This window comes from Oryctolagus cuniculus, chromosome 3, assembly GCF_051225735.1.
Source record: "Oryctolagus cuniculus isolate XC-2025 breed Fujian yellow rabbit chromosome 3, ASM5122573v1, whole genome shotgun sequence".
NCBI classification, from domain to species: Eukaryota; Metazoa; Chordata; class Mammalia; order Lagomorpha; family Leporidae; genus Oryctolagus; species Oryctolagus cuniculus.
The window spans coordinates 134,117,268-134,134,943 of NC_142869.1; the positions used below are offsets into that span (position 1 = coordinate 134,117,268).

Sequence of the window (17,676 nt, forward strand, 5' to 3'; positions counted from 1 at the left end):
CATGGACTTTCTCCCAGTCTACAGCCTGCACTTTCACCCATGTAGCGATGTGTTTTGCAGAGAAACAGCTTTTTATTTTCATGAAGTCCAAATTAGTATTATTTTTTTTAGTTTGTGGACCATGATTTTTGTTGTCTTAGGGGCATTTGCCCTAACCTCAGATCATGAAAACTGTATTTCCTCAAAAAATTTTTAAAATATTATATATATATATATATTTAACAGAAAGAGTTACAGAGAGGGAGAGACAGAGAAAGAGAGAGAGATCGTCCTTCTGCTGGTTCATATCCCAAATGGCCCCAACACCAGGGGAAAGGCCAAGATGAATCTAGAAGCCCGGAACTCCATCCAGTTCTCCCACATAGGTGATAGGGGCCCCAAAACTTGGACCATTATCATCTTCTGTCTTCCCATACACATTGACAGGGAGGTGGGTCAGAAGCAGAGCAATCATAACTTGAACTGATGCTCATATGGAATTCCAGCGTTGCGGGCAGCAGCTTAACTTCTGTTGTCAGCAGGAGGAGGGTATGATCACTCCCGTTAGCATAATCACAGCCTTACCCCTCTCTTCCAAGGTGATCAATGCCCAGGGTCAGGCCACAGTAGGTACAACCGTCTCCCACAGTGGCACATGAACTGAACAAAGGAGCTGTGCTCTCCTCATTGCAAGCAATGACCCTCCCCAGTACATTAAGGAGCTCTGAGCCTCTAATGCCAGACACAGTGATTGCCTAGAGACCTAGCTAAACCCCATGCCCTATTATGCAAGCACAAAATTCCCATGGTCACAGCAAGCAAGGCTCCCAAAGTCATAGGGTACACACGATCCCCTGTCTGCCCTGTGAGCCTGCCCCATCCACAGAGAGAGCAGAGTTGTTTCCAGAGCCAGCTGCCTATAGGTACTCTGCCTTGGAAGTTTGAGCCCTGGAGCTTGTGATAGATCACAGTCCTATGTGGGAAATGTCACTTCTTCTCTCTGATAAAATCCCTTGGTCATTCTGCAAGAGCTACCGCAGCCTCTACTAATGTCAAGACGGTGCCTTCACCCCACCAGTTAGTTGCCATGTGCCATTGTGGGAGGATGGGGAGTAAGAAATGTATTTTTCCTTCCCTGGATAAGGTGAGTACCCTGCTCCCTGCTAGGGCTGCAGGCTTGGTTCTCCCTCATGCGATACCACCAGTGGCATGACCTGACGCAGTCTGCCCCCACCTCACTCGCAGAAGCTGACATCTCCCTCTGCCCCTGGCTGTGGGTTTCTTGCATGGTGTCTCTGCTCACTGCTGTGTGTATGCACTTTCCATGCTGCTCCATGGTGTTTTTTTCTTTCTGTAGAATTTCCACTGCAATTATCTCTCCAACTCTCTCGTGGGAATACATTTCCTACGCTTTTTTTCTGCTATCATCCCCTTGTCAAGAATCAATACATCCTTTCCATATTCAGCCATCTTGGAATAGGAGATTCATTCATTTTCTTTGGTCTTGGAAACACATGGAAGTCCCCATATTTAAACCCAATGACAGCAGGCTGCTGTAACTCTCTAGCATCACATCCCTGTACAGGGTCCCCTGAGCATTTTTTTTTTCAATTAGGTCTTGTTTATTTATCTTACATTTATCATGCCATGAATTCATAAGGAATGGGTTCCAGCAACTCAGGCTCCTTTCCATTGGTTCTGACAAAGTGGGCTTCTCTGGGTGGAGCAGGCTGACGCTTTAGTTGAACCCAGGTACCCTTCTCTTTGGCTTCCTTCTTCTTCTGATCATTTTCCTTCACACGTTTCAAGAAGCTATCTCGGCTCTTAGAGTGCTTAATGTGTTCAATACGCACATTTATTCTCTTGGCAAAAATCTTGCCCTTCACTTGTTTGTTTACAACAATGCCAACAGCATGCTGGGTAACATTGTAGACTCTTCCAGTTTTTCCATGGTAACATTTATGGGGCATTCCTTTTTGAACAGTACCCATTCCCTTGATGTCCACAATGTCACCTTTCTTGTAAATGCGCATGTATGTGGCCAAAGGAACAACTCCATGTTTTCTGAAAGGCCTGGAGAACATGTACCGGGTACCTCGCCTCTTTCCCTTTGTGTTCGTCATCTTGGCGAATTACTGGAAGATGGCGGCTCCGGCCGAAAGGAAGCATCCTTCCACTCCTCTTGGGTGAAGTTCACAGCCTGGTCTTCAAATGATGCCAGTACTTGCTGTTTTGTTCCTGGTCTTTGCCTATAATAATCAAATAATCAACTAGTATGTTAAGGAAGATCGGTAGACATGTGTATGTATGAAGGAGAAGAAGAGACCCACAGCAGTATTTTGAAGTTCTTATGAGCCACCCAAGCACTGTTTATTGATATGTGACTAAAAATGTGCTTTCCAAAATATTCCAGCCCTATTGTAAGGCATGGAAATACGAGCAGCTCTGGCCAGTGAGATATAAAGGGAAATGAGGTACGTCACTTCTAGACTAAAGCCTCAGGAAGAGGCTGCATTTTCTAAAGGGTACAAGAATAATACTGTGGAATCTCTGTCAGCCAAAGTTGCTGAGTGATATTATGGTGCAGGGACCTGCATTGATATTCATGACATCCATAATCTAAATAAGAAATTACCCTCTGCTGTGTTAATTCATTGAAATTTGGGGAATGATATCTTATTATAGCCGTATATAGTCTAATAGGACTAATGATATTTGGAAAAAAATACTATCTATTCTTTTAATGTTCCCTAATGCTTATATTTATTAAAACACGGTGAATCTAATAGACTCATCCCTAGAAAGAAACATATATGTAAATTTCCCATGCAATTATGTATGTGTACATATATATACACACACATCCTCAGAAATGCATTATGACTTATTCTTTTTAATATTATTTACATGAAAGGAAGTTACAGAGAGAGACAAACAGACACAAAGAAACAGAAAGAGACAAAAGAGAGAGAGAGAGAATCTTCTATCTACTGGTTCACTGCCCAAGTTGAAGCCGGGTACCAGGAATTCCATCCAGGTCTCCCACAAGGGTTCAGGAGTCTAAGTACTTGGGCCATCTTCCACTGCATTATCTGGCACATTAGCAGGGAGCTGGACCAGAAGTGGATCAACCAGGAGTTGAACAGGCACTCATATAGTATGCCAGAATCACAGGCAATGGTTTAACCCACCGGTCCACCACACCAACCCCAGCATACTGAATTTTTGACAATGAATCTAACCTTTGGGAAAGGGCTACAATAGGATTTAGGTATGATGAGGACATTGTCTTTTGTTTTTAATGTGATGCAGCCCATGTTTCTCTCCCAACACCATCCAAGCAGGCTCCGGTCTTGATCACTGTGTTCCTTGTCATGTATGTCTCCTCCATAAAACCCTGTTAATTTCCTGTTGCCTGCAAAGGTTTTCCCCAGGTAGCCATATAATAGCCTCACCCACTTCCTTTGGCTTTCTGTTAGAATCAGGTTAAGAGAAAGGCAACTCCCCTCTTTATTAAATAGCAACCTCCTCACCACCAACCTTAACACTCCCATTCCCTGTATTCTGTGTTTTGTTTCTCTAACATTATTTGCCACAAAGAGATAATATATTCTGTTTTGTTTATCTTACTCTATGATTTTATACTCACTGCCTGGCCTGCAAGAGCCATCCATAAATATTCATCAAATAAACGGATGAGTGAATAGATGATATTTTTCCTAGAATTTTGGTTTCCAAGTGTTATCTGCTGACCTACTTTTTTTAGAGACTAAATTTCCTGATATTTTATAATAAATCCCCTTAATTATTTTCCTATCAAGAATGAAATATAGTTTTTTTAAGAGAAGATTTTTGGCTAATTGTATAATACTTTGATAGACTAGTGACTGTTAACACCAAATTTACCACGCCATATAATGCTTCCTTTATATTTCTCTTATTTTAAAATTAGGTCCTTATTAAATTAGGTTCTATTACTTCTAGTCTGAAACTACAGCAATACTCCAAAACTAGCCTTCTTTCTCTGATTAATCTTCCTAAAATTAAGTATTTCTAATACCAAGACAAATTGCCAATAGAATGAATAGGTGGTAGACAAAGTAGCTTTTGACTACTGAACATATTAAAAATACTGTTATTTAATTTGCCTACATTTTGACTGACTATTTAAACAATTAATTACAATAAAATATCTTTAAATAAATATCAGAATTTGTGGTGTAAAAATAGAATAACAGAACCATTTTATAAGAACCTGCCAGTTCATATTTCAAGATGTATGTTGAAAATTGTATGGCTTACTCATTTTTATGAATTTAAACTGCCCCTCAAGAAAAAAAAGAAGATATATTGAAATCCTAATTCCCAGTATCTCAGAATATGACATTTGGAAATAGAGTCTGCTATGGTTTGAATGCTTTTCCCCCTGTAAAACTCGATTGAACATGATTTGCCATGGTAACAGTACCTGGAAATGAGACTCTTAAAATGCTATTAAAGCCATGTGAGTTCTGCCCTTAAGAATGGACTGAAGTCATTATCATGAAGTCACTTCACAACCTTGTGCAAGCATGCACTTGCTCTTGCTATCTCTCTCTCTCCCGAACTTTTCCTTCCCTCTTCCTTACAGTGCCTTCTGCTGTCATAGTGATGTAGCACAAATCGCTGGCCACATGCTGGGTTCTTAATCTCGCACTTGCCAATCTCCAATCCAGTGAGGAAATAAATATCTGCTTCTTATGAATTACCAGTCTGAGGTATTCTGTTATAGTGGCACAAAATGGACTAAGCCAGGTCCTTACAAATTTTGTAAGTTAAAAGAAGTCACTCTGGAGTGTGGTAGGTCCCTAACCCAATTTGACTGGTGTTACTTTATGAATGTTACAGGCATTCAGCCTAGCAGGTAAGAAGCTGGCTAAGACTCCTTGGTCCCATACAGGAGTATTTAGGGTCAGCATCAGGCTCCAGCTTCTGACTCTAGCTTGCTGCTAATGCTGACCTTTGGAGGCAGTGGTGATGGCTCATGTAATTGTATAACTGTCACCCATGTGAAAGGGCTGGATTGAGTGCTTAGCTCCCAATATGGCCCCAGAGCAGTCCTGGCCATTGTGGGCATTTGGATAGTGGACCAACATATGGGACCCTTCTCCCCTCCCTTCCTTTCCCCTCCATTCTCCTCCCCTCCTCTCTCTCTCCTCTTACCTCTCCCCTGCTCTTGCCTCTTTTCCCTTCCCTTCCCTCCCCTACCCTACCCTTCCCTATCTCAAAAAAAAAAAATAAATAAAAATTAAAGCAGAGAAGACATGAAGATACAGATATACAAGGAGAATATAATTTGATGATGAAGGCAGACACTGGAGATCTGTAATTGCAAGCCAAGAAAAACAAGAATTCCTTGCAAACCATCAGAGGATAGTAAGGGGCAGGGAAGGATTTCCATTTAGATTTCAGTAGAAGAACAGCCTTGAGGTCTTGATTTCAGACCTCTGATCTCCAGAACTGTTAAGGTAAGCATTTTTAGTTTACAGCCACCCATTGTACCACCTGTACCTGAAAGGTCCGTGCACAAGGCTTCAGGCAATTGCAGACTGACTGACAATATTCAGAAAAAAGAACTGCATCTGGACTGAACATGTACATATTTTCTTCTGTCCATTTACATAATGAATTATGTGATTAATCTAGAGATGATTTAAAGTATATGGGAGATTGTGTGTATCTTATATGAAAATACCCCAACATTTAATATAAGGCATCTATGGATTTTGGAACCAATGGCCTTGGATATTGAAGGACCATTGAAGTACCATTGTTTCATTGTAGCAATCCTTTTAAAAAAAATAACTAATACACTCTCCAAGCAGAACTGACATGTGGAAAAAAAATCATTGTCCATTTATTTGTAGTGCAGTCTCATATGGTAAAATAAATAAGAGCATAATAGTTAAACATTTTTCTAGAATTTGCCTGTATTGTTGAATGCAGTTTTGACACCAAAACTCATAAACAAATCCCACAAAATGATTCTGTGCTGGTATGAGGAAGTAAACATTAATGATGCTGATAGACATTTATTTACTTGTGTTTATAGGGAAAAAATTCTAAAGCAATTTGTTTCTTTGACATTTGTTCACAAAAGTCAGCATTATGAGTAGATTAAGTTTCTGTGTACCTGTGAGCGGGAGTTTCTAAGTTTGGACCTTTATGTTTCTGGATGAACATCTTTCTTCCATTATAAAAATATTATGGGCCGGCGCCGCGGCTCACTAGGCTAATCCTCCGCCTTGCAGTGCCGGCACACCGGGTTCTAGTCCCAGTTGGGGCGCTGGATTCTGTCCCAGTTGCCCCTCTTCCAGGCCAGCTCTCTGCTGTGGCCAGGGAGTGTAGTGGAGGATGGCCCGAGTCCTTGGGCCCTGCACCCCATGGGAGACCAGGAGACGCACTGGCTCCTGGCTTTGGATCAGTGAGGTGCGCTGGCCGCAGCGCGCCGGCCTCAGCGTGCCAGCCGCGGTGGCCATTGGAGGGTGAACCAACAGCAAAGGAAGGCCTTTCTCTCTCTCTCTCACTGTCCACTCTGCCTGTCAAAAAAAAAAAAATATTATGATCTAGGCATGGAAAACTCAATTTCAGAGCTCTGCCTGTAGCTTTTACTGATCTAAGCACACACAGGTAAATATTTAACACAATGGGATAGTCTTCCAAATGCTAAGTATACATTCTTCATCTTGCCTTTAAAACCTCTCTCTTCTTGTCGCTCCCCCTCTTCGTGGAGGAACGACACAGGACCCTGCGCTGTTCTTTCGTCTGCTCGCCCCTCCCCGGGTTTGCTGCTGGTTCTTCCCGGGTTGGCTACTATCCCCTCCACCTCCGTGGAAGGGCAGTTCCCCCTGGCCACATTCCCCACTTCCGCAGGGGAGCGGCACACCGCCGGCCGGCTCTCTCGGGGGCTGCACAGGTGTTCCCTCAGATGTTCCCCCCAGATGTTCCCGGTGCATGCCGTCTCTCTCCTCCTTTATAGTCCTCATCTGCCAATCCCAACTCGGCTGCCCACACGCCGAGCACGCTGCTCTCCTCCAATCAGGAGCAAGTCCTACAGTTTATTGGCTGAACTGGAGGCAGCTGTGTAAAAGCTGTTTTCTTCTCTCCCAGCGCCATATTGTGGGAGAGCAGATGCATAGAATAAGTCTTAATTCCAATAACTTAGTCTAGTCCGAGTTGCTCCCCACACTTCTTACCCCGCATGTAGGATCTCTGTCCTTAATGTGTTGTGCATTGAGATTTAATGCTATAGCGAGTACTCAAACAGTACTTTACACTTTGTGTTTCTGTGTGGGTGCAAACTGTTGAAATCTTTACTTAATCTATACTAAATTGATCTTCTGTATATAAAGATAATTGAAAATGTATCTTGATGTGAATGGAATGGGAGAGGGAGCGGGAGGTGGGAGGGTTGCAGGTAGGAGGGAAGTTATAGGGGGTGGAAGCCACTGTAATGCAAAAGCTGTATTTTGGAAATTTATATTTATTAAATAAAAGCTAAAAAATAAATAAAACCTATTTCTTGTTTTCCTAGATTATAGAGAAGTTCTGTCCAGTTATCTCAGAGCAGAGCTTGTACTTAATAGTCAAACAGTAAATATTTAGCCAATTGAAAATATTATATCTAATATTGAGTACAGAGTATATCTGTCTCAATGTGCTAAACACATTACGACATCATACATCCTTCTTATCTATAATAAACCATAGTAGAATTACATAGGTAGAGAAATATATAACTGTACTAGTGATTATATTTTTCCTCTCACTGTTAACATGAAATGGCCATCCCTTGTGCTGGTTACACTGGTTGCCCTAAAGTCTGCTTCCCGTCATTCCCTGCTTCTCTCAGTTCCTGGGGGTGCTGATCCCTGCAGACTGCATCTTCTGGGTCCCTTCTTGACTGGCTGCCCATGTGTTTTCCCAGTGGGAAGTACCTATTTTTTCCTTGCTGAGAGAGCAGCCTTTAATAGATGCTGAATTCTTAAATGATTACAGTTTCCATAGGAAGCCCTGCTCTCCATGGCTCTAACTTCATGCAGCTCTGATGATGGGCATTTCTTTCCCTTCTTGATTCAATCTTAGGTGAGGTAATAATGTCAGACTGTTATTACCTATGGGCACGGTGTTGTTGTTTTTCTTGGTGATGTTTTTCACATTTGTTTTTTATTAACAATGCATATAGTGCTGAAAAGGGGTTCTTTTTAAATAGTCCTCATTTGAACCATCTGTTTCCTGCCAAAACATATGACCTAAACATTCTTCACGGAAGTGACTTTGTTATATAAACTGAATTCCACATCATTATAATGTGTGTCAGATGTACCTCCTAGGTTAACCTCTGATCTTGATTTTGCTCATTTTCCACTTGCTCTTCAAATCCTACCAGGAAGCCCATAAGTGATTAGACTTAGTCAAAATAGCAAGCAGCTGTGAGTGTTTGGATGACTCAGTTAAAAAAAAAAATTCAAGTTCATTTAATTATGCAATGCTTGATTTAAACAATGCAGGCTATCTAATTTCAGCACACACAACCAAAGTCCTTTTATCACCCTCCTACACAGCTCCAAAATATTTTCTCCATTTACTTGGGATTGGAGTCTTCAGAAACAGTTCAGCCCAGTAAGTGTTAAATGTGAATCTTTAGGAAGCAAAATTTTTGACAAGCAGAGATTGTCCATACTATGGTTTTTGTAGTACATTCAAAATTGCATTAGGAAATTATTTCTGGGTCTGGAACTCAAATTATATTCAAGAGAGACACTTACATACTCCTACACTTTCAATTTAAGTTTTAAAGTATTTTTTGTACCCAATACATACTTTTAATCTTTTGTGGAAAAAGGCTTCTTGTGGGAGCAATTCTTCCTTTATGGATTCCCATCTGGGATGAAGATACTTGTCTTAATTGCATCAACCCATTACTATTCATTTCACTTTTAAAAAAACAAACCCTGTTTTGATATTTAATTAGCAGATATTTTTGATTGCATTCAATTGCAGAGAAAATGTTTCTTCTATCTTCCTTGATAACATAGGAATGTTTTCTTAATCCAATGTTTCTGTTCTTTAAATTTTGTAGACCTTTGTTTGGAAAGCATTTTAAAAACACAATTCAACATAATTACTATTCAACTGTTAATATTTTCAAAGGTAATTTTAATTTATGAAGCAGGATTAATTAAGTTCCTTGTGAGATTGATGGAAAAAGGCATGGGAACATTTTAAAAGGTGACAGAGTCTTTATGTTGACGGAATGTTGATCGTGCAGGTATATGCATTGCTTAGGGCAATAATATGAATTTGAGATTTGTATACCTTATTGTAAGCAATTTTATAATAAAATAAAATATTTTATTAATTTTCTACACATTAAATACTATACTTTAAGAAATTAAATTAATATTAACATAATTGCCAATATTACTGACATTTTATGAGCTAATTTTATGGAAAAATTTCTATTAATTATTAGAAGTCTCTGTTTTTATTTTAATTAATAAAAACTAAAAATCCACACCAAATCACAAAATGCCAGCATTTGAATACATATAATCACAGCAGGCATAAGTCAAATGTGTTTCTACATAAATATAATTTAAAAATGGATTCCACTAATCTACCTAAGTAGTCAGGTTAAAATAGCTGTACTATTTATACAGTCTTTTAGATTTATTTTTCCATTTTATATGTAAGATTTTCATAATCAGCATGAGCAAGGAAAAATAGGATCTTTTGAAGATAAAACATTTTTCTGTTTTAATGGAATATTGCAGCTAATAAGTTAGTCAGATGAGTCATAGGCAATTTTTTGGGTGATGTAAGATGTTTAATATGTACTGATAAGCTTTTTAACTGTGGGATGCTGTTTCCTGCTTAATATTTTTAGATCCAGAATATTCTCTCATAGATTGACTTATTATAAGCAAATACTTTATGGCAAACTACCTTAAGTAAAGGATTACACCATTCCTTACAGGATATTTAATTCTTGTTCTGCTTTCCAGATTTCTCAAGATCTGGTGATGTACTGATATTTTCCCTTATCGTGATCATGATTGATAAATAATCATTAGGATAAGAGAGTCATTCTTTCTCTGGTATTTTCACCAAGTCTTGGAGGCCTCCAGAAAATCTCTTGGACTCTGGAGATCTGCTACCCAATTCTTTTACAATTCAATAATCATCAGATTTCACCCTGGCTACTGCCTGCGTGGACTAGTGCTTTTTCAGTCAGAAATAACTCCAAGTCTTATCTAGTGTTGCTGACAAGAAGAACCCAGAGATGATTCCTTTTTCTCCTTCTCCCCAGTATCATTTCTCCAGTCTCCCAGGATATTGTTGACCAGTTTCCTTTCCAGAACCATGGCCACTCCGGCAGGAAATAACCATTGGATTTTCCTGTTTGTGGTTTACTAGTGCATTAAGATTGTATGGCCATGCCTGAGCACAGCAGTTTTTTTTAATAACATTTGTCTTATATGCATAAATGTTAGATAAATGGTATGAACAAGCATACCAAGTTCTGCATAATCTCCATACTAAACCAATGATACTCATGAAATTATAAAAAAAAATCAAGTCACTAGACAAAGCATGCCTGTGAACAGTAATAGATGTCAGGATCATGCTCATGAAAAAATGCTCCCTTTTTGACTCCCAGCATTTCATAAACGTAAATGAAAAATACTAAGGCAATATAAGTAGTGTTAAATATTTTATTTTTGGCCATTACTTTCTAAGGCACACAAGTTGAAAATGCTTTCATTTCAGAAAGCTACTTTGTGATAATTATATGCCATTACTTTTAATCTAAGTTTCTTGAGGGCTGTAGTTATTTCTTACTCATTTTAGTTACCCCTTCGACATAACATAGTGTCTTGTAAAGAGTAAGCAGTTGCCAACGGAATGAAATTAAATTAAACATAGTTGTTACTATTGCATCATTATTATTTGCAAATAATACATTTATAGTAATTTAACATTTTCAAATAACTTTTGCACTTAGTACCATTTTATTCATTCATTAATCAGTTCACCCAAAAATAATTAGAATTCAAATGCATAGGTAGTTTTAAGGACCTTGTACTCCACAGGAACACAAAATGGACACAGAGTAGATTCTGAGGGCTATAATAGAGCTCTTCAAAAAGCTCACAGAAAATGCATATTATGAAAAAATATTCTTGGGTTTCAATTTTGGAGGCATAAAAGCACTTTTAATTTTGCTTTTTTCCATGAGCTTTTTGCAGCTCCTCCATTCTGTATAGTCAATTATGACTTAGGGCATATGGCAAAGAACTGTAAGCAAGCTTCCCAAATAAAGGGAATAGTGTGATGCAATGGGTTAAGCTGTCATTTAAAATGCTGGCGTCCAATATCAGAGCATAGTTTGGGTGTTAGCGTCTCCTCTTCCAACCCAGCTACTTGCTAATATGCCTGGAAAAGCAGCAGATGATGGCTCAGCTACCTGGACCCCTGCCATGCAAATGGGAGACCAAGATGGAGTTCCTCTCGGCTTTGTCTTGACCCAGGTTTGACTGCTGCAGCCATCTGGAGTGAACCAGAAGATAGAAGATAATTCTGTCTGTCTGTCTGTCTCTCTCTCTCTGCGTGTGTGTGTGTGTGAGCTCTCTCTCACTGTACTTCCCAAAAAAAATTATTTATTTATCTGAAAGGCAGAAAGAGAGAGGAAGAATCTTTTGTCAGCTAGTTCACGCCCCAAATGACCAAATTGGCTGGGGCTGGGTCAGGCTGACTCTAGAAGCCAAGTGCTTCATTTAGGTCTGCCATAAGGGTGCTGGGGTCCAAGTACTAGGGCCAACTTCCACTGCTTTCCCAGGCACATTAGCAGGGAGTGAATCAGCGAGTATTTGAACCAGCATTGATATGGGATGCTGGCTTTGCAGATGGTGGCTTAATCTATTATGCCACAATCGTGTTATTATAAATCTTTTTTTTTAAATTTTATTTAAGGTATACAAGTTTCATGTATTTCATATATACATATTTAAGAACATAGAGATACTTCCTGCCCTACTCTCCCTCCTGCCCATGCTTGAACACTTCTTCCTCCTCCGTCTCCTATTCCTACCCTGAATTTTTACAAAGATCTATTTTCAGTATATTTTACACTCATAAGGATAACCATAAACTAAGTAAAGAGTTCAACAAATTGTATGAAGGAAAACACTGTACCTCAACATAGAGACAGGGAGTGTAAACAATCATTGAATCTCAAAATGTCCATTTAATTACAGTACATTACATTTTAGGTACTCTATTAGTTACCGTAGATCAGTGGAAACATATGTTCTCTGTCTTTTTGGGACTGGATTATTTCACAAAGTATAATGGTTTCCAGTTGCATCCATTTTGTTGCAAAAGAAAGCATTTCACTTTTTTTACAGCTGGGTAGTACTCCATAATATATGTATATATACCAAGATTTTTTTATCCAGTAATCAGTTGATGGACATTTGAGTGCGTTCTATGTCTTAGCTATTGTGAATTGAGTTGCTATAAACATGGAGTAGAGATAACTCTTTCATATGCTGACTTCTTTTTGTTTGAGTAAATTCACAGGAGTGGGATTGCTGAGTCATATGATAGGTCTATATTCAGATATCTAAGGTCTTACACAGTGGAAGCACCAATTTGCATCCACCCAACAGTGGATTAGGGCACCTTTCCCCCCCCCACACACACTCTCACCAACATTTGCTGTTTGTTGATTTCTGTATAAAAGCCACTCTAACTAGGGTGGGATGAAACCTCAGTGTGTTTTTTTAATTATTCAGTTCTTTTTCATTTATTTGAAAGAGTTACAGAGAGGCAGAGAGAGAGAGAGAGAGAGAGAGAGAGAGAATCATCCATCCCCTGATTCACTCTCCAGATGGCTGCAGTGGCGAGAGATGTGCCGATCCGAAGCCAGGAGCCAAGAGCTTCTTTTGGGTCTCCCACACGGATACAAGTGCCCAAGGACGTAAGCCAAATTCTACTGCTTTTCCAGGCCATAGCAGAGAGCTGGATCAGAAGTAGAGCAGGCAGGACTTTAACTGGTACCCATATGGGATGCTGGCACTGAAGGCGGCAGCTTTACCCACTACACCACAGCACCGGCGCACCGCGCTGATCCGATGGCAGGAGCCAGGAGCCAGGTGCTTTTCCTGGTCTCCCATGGGGTGCAGGGCCCAAGCACCTGGGCCATCCTCCACTGCACTCCCTGGCCACAGCAGAGAGCTGGCCTGGAAGAGGGGCAACCGGGACAGAATCCGGCGCCCCAACCGGGACTAGAACCTGGTGTGCCGGCACCGCTAGGCGGAGGATTAGCCTAGTGAGCCACGGCGCCGGCCCTCAGTGTGGTTTTGATTTGCATTTCCCTGATGGCTAATGATCCTGAGCATTTTTTTTCCCAGTGTCTGTTGCTCTTTTGAATTTCCTCTCTTGAAAAATGTCTGTTCAAATCCTTTGATCATTTCTTAATTGGATTGTTTGTTGGATTTATTGAGCTCTTTAAATATTCTAGATATTAAACCTTTCTAGGTTGCATATTTTACAAACATTTTCTCCCATTCTATTAGTTTTCTCTTACTTTGCTGAATATTTCCTTTACATTCCCATTTATCAATTTTGGTTTTGATTGCCTATGTTTCTGAGGTCTTTTCCAAGATTTCTTTGCCTATTCCAATGTCTTGCAAAGTTTCCCAATGTTCCTTAGTAATTTGATGGTATTGGGTTATATATTTAGGTCTTTGATTCATTTTGAGTGAATTTTTATATGTTAGGTGTCATTTTTCATCCTTCGCATATGGAGATCAGTTTTCCCAGCAATTGTTGTTGAGACTGTTTTTATCCCAAGGATTGATTTTAGCTCCTTTGTCAAAGATAAGTTGGTTGTAGATACATGATTTATTTTTGGAGTTTCTATTCTGTTCCATGGGCCTATACTTCTGTTTTGGTGCCACTACCAGGCTGCTTTGATGATAACTGCCCTATAGTACGTCTTGAAATCTTGTACTGTGGTTCTTGCTTTGTTTTTGTTATAAGTTTGGTTTAGCTATTCAGTATCTGTTGTGTTTCTGGATGTATATTAGCATAATTTTTTTCCTAGATCTGAGAACATCATTGGTGTTTTCCTTGGAATCACATAGAATCTGTAAAATGCTTATGATGCTATTGAGTCTTCAACGAACATGGAAGATTTTTGCCATTCAAACTTTATTCATTCTCCATACTGGCTGTATGTTTGTCATAAATTACCTTGATTTTCTTGAGGAATGTTCCTTCCATACCCAATTTACTTAATATTTTCATCATGAAAGGATATTTTATTTTACCAAATGCTTTCTCTATTGAGAAGGCCTCTATTGCCACTATTGAGATACTCATATGCGTTTTGTTCTTTAGTTCATTAATGTGATGTATCACATTTATTGATTTGCTAATTTTGAACCATCCCTTCATACCAGTAATAAATACCACTTGGTCCTGGTGAATGATCTTTATGATATGATGTTGGATTCGATTAGCTAGTGTTTTTGTTGAGGATTTTTGCATCTATATTCATCAGAGATACTGGTCTATAGTTCTCTTTCTCTGAGATATCTTTTATGGTTTAGGAATTAAGGTGGTGATGACCTTATAGAAGGAGTTTGGGAAGATTGTCTCCTTTGAAGTTGTTTTGAACAGATTGAGATGAATGGAATTAGTTCTTCTTTAAATATCGGATAAAATTCAGAATTGAAGTCATCCGTTCCTGGACTATTCTTTTTTTGGGAGGTTATTTATTACTGATTCAATATCCATCTTGGTTATTGGTCTATTTAAGTTTTCTGTGTCTTCATGACTCAGTTTTGGTAGATTATATGTATCTAGGAATCTCTCCATTTCTTCTAGGTTTCCCTGGTTGTTGGCATACAGCTCTTTGTAGTAATTCCTAATGACTCTCTTTATTTCTGTGGTGTCTATTGTACAATTTACCTTTTCATTTCTGATTTTATTGATTTGGGTCTTCTGCCTTTTTTTTTTTGGTTAATTGGGCCAATGGTGTGTCAATTTTGTTTATTTTTTTAAATTCCAGCTCTTAAATTTGCTGATATCTTGTATTTCTTTTTCATTTCAATTTTGTTTATTTATTTTCTAATTTTAATTATTTCTTCCCTCCTACTAATTAGGGGTTTTGTTTGTTTTTGTCTTTCTTGGTCCTGGAGATGCATTGATAGCTCATTTATTTGGTACTTTTCTTGTTTCTTTATGTAGGCACCAGTTGCTGTCAATTTCCCTCTTAACACTGCTTTTGCTGTATCCCATAAATTTTTATATGATGTATTGTCATCTTTATTCATTTCCAGAATTTATTTTTATTTCTCTTATGAGTTCTTCAATGACACATTGTTCATTCATGACCATGTTGTTCAGTCTCCATGTATTTTCATACATTCTAGAAATTCTTGTGTTGTTGATTTCCAGCTTCAATATATTGTGGTCAGAGAAGATGCATGGCATGATTTTTTGAATTTGCTAAGACTTGCTTTATGTCCTAGCATATGGCCTATCCTAGAGAAAGTTCCATACACTGAGGAGAAGAATATTTTTCTGCAACTGTGGGATGAAAGGTTTTGTAGATAAAAGTTAGGTCCATTTGGTCCATAGTGTAGATTAGCTCTGTTGTTTCTTTGTTGATTTGCTGTCTAGTTGATTCATCGTTGATGAAAGTGTGTTATTGAAGTCACCCCTTGCTATTGTATGGGAGTCTATATCTCCCTCAAGGTCCATTAACATTTCTTTAAAATAGCCAGGTTCCCTGTAATTGGGTGCCTATACATTTATTATAGTCACATCTTCCTGTTGAATTGATACATTAATTATTACACAGTACTCTTCTTTGTCTCTTTTAACAGTTTTTATATTAAAGTCTATTTTGTCTGTTATTAGAAAGACTAAATCAGCCCTTTTTTGCTTTCCATTAGCATGGAATATATTTTTCTATGCATTCACTTTCAGTCTGTCAGTATTTTTGTGGGTGTTTCTTGTAGGCAGCAATCAGATGGGTCTTGTTTTTTATCCATTCAGCCGGTCTGTATCTTTTAACTGGAGAGTTGAGGCCATTTACATTCAAGGTCGGCCCTGCCATTTTTCCATAAATATTCCTATTGTTTATTTTGGATTTCTTTTGTACTTTTACTGGGAAATTTATGCCTTCACATACATTCATAATGATGACATTCTTTCTGTGTCACTGTGTGTAGCACATCCTTAAGCATCTTTTATAAGGCTGGACAAGTTCAATCTCTGCTTGTTATGGGAGGTCGTTATTTTAGCTTCTTTCATAAATGAGAGCTTTGGAGGATACAGTGTTCTGGATTGACAGGTTTTTTTTCTCTTAAGGCTTGGAATAGTTCCTGCCATTTTCTCCTAGCCTGTAGGATTTCTGATGAGAAGTCTGCTGTGAGTCTAATTGGAGATCCTCTGAAAGTAATCTGCCATTTATCTTGTAACATTTTAGAATCTTTTTCTTTATGTTTTACTTTGAAAAGTTTGACTACCATTTGTTGTAGTGAAGATCTTTTCTAGTCGTGTTTATTAGGAGTTCTGTGTGTGTCCTGTACTTGGAAGTCCCTTTCTTTCTCCATATTGGAGAAGTTTTCTGTAATTATTTCACTGAATAGTCTTATAATCCATTCAATTTTTCTGTTCCTTCAGGAACTCCTCTAAGACCCATATATTTGATCATTTGATACTATCCCATTAATCTGAATCTGAACACTATTTTAACCAGCTGTCTGTTGGTACTCTGCCTAGGTGGTTAGAGCAAAAGATTCTGTGGTATTTTGGGAGGCTGGAGGCCCCTCCCATTCCTACGTGGGTACTAATTCCCTTTCAATCCCTCTAAATCTTTTTAAAAATGAAGAAAATCCTTCTGAATGAAGAGATACTCAAAGGGTGAGTTAGCCTTGAGAGAGGAAGCACAGGCTTCATGAATAAGATAGTACATGCCTGGGCCTTTAATAAAATTAGCTATTCAAAGAACTGTAGTAGATTTATATATTTCAATACCTTTAATCTAAAATGAACATAATAATACTTATATGGTGAAAATTGAATGAGGTGGTATATGTATAAGTGTTTGATAAAATCAATTAAGCAATGTATCTGTAATTTAGAATATGAGAAAAGACTAATTCAATATAATCAGATGCCAGACAATAAAAGAATGATCTAGTGAAAATTATACCACTTAGAAGTTTAAAGGGGCAATGGGAGAGAAATTTATCAGTACATTTAATTGGCATTCAACACATGTAGTAGGATTGGCAATAGAATGTTTGCATGGAGTGAGGGATACAGGAAAGAGAATTATATACATATTTTGATTGGCACAATATACAAAAAATGGTAATCAGGAATCCCCTAAAACAATCTCCTATTCCCTTCTCCACATTTTTTCTGGGGTATTATTTTCATATTAATTAAATTGAATTTATGTCTTTTCTCATAGAAGCCAATATTTCTTCCCTGCTTTGAGCTTCCACATGACTTGTTTGCCATTCATACAGATTCTTTCCTTCATTCCTACCCAACTTCATCTCAGCTTATCTATCATCTTTTCTGGTCTTGAAAGTTATCTATCATCTCTTCATATGTTGTGACTTCACT

General features: G+C 38.5%; 1 protein-coding gene across 1 annotated transcript; it reads right to left on the reverse strand.

Annotated features, from left to right (window-relative positions):
• Positions 1-1,577: 1,577 nt before the first annotated feature.
• On the reverse strand, positions 1,578-2,152 carry LOC138849194 (large ribosomal subunit protein eL21-like). Its single transcript, XM_070071570.2, has one exon. The coding sequence runs from the start codon at positions 2,100-2,102 to the stop codon at positions 1,620-1,622; it is 483 nt and encodes a 160-aa protein (XP_069927671.1). The 5' UTR covers positions 2,103-2,152; the 3' UTR covers positions 1,578-1,619.
• Between the last annotated feature and the right edge of the window lie 15,524 nt (positions 2,153-17,676).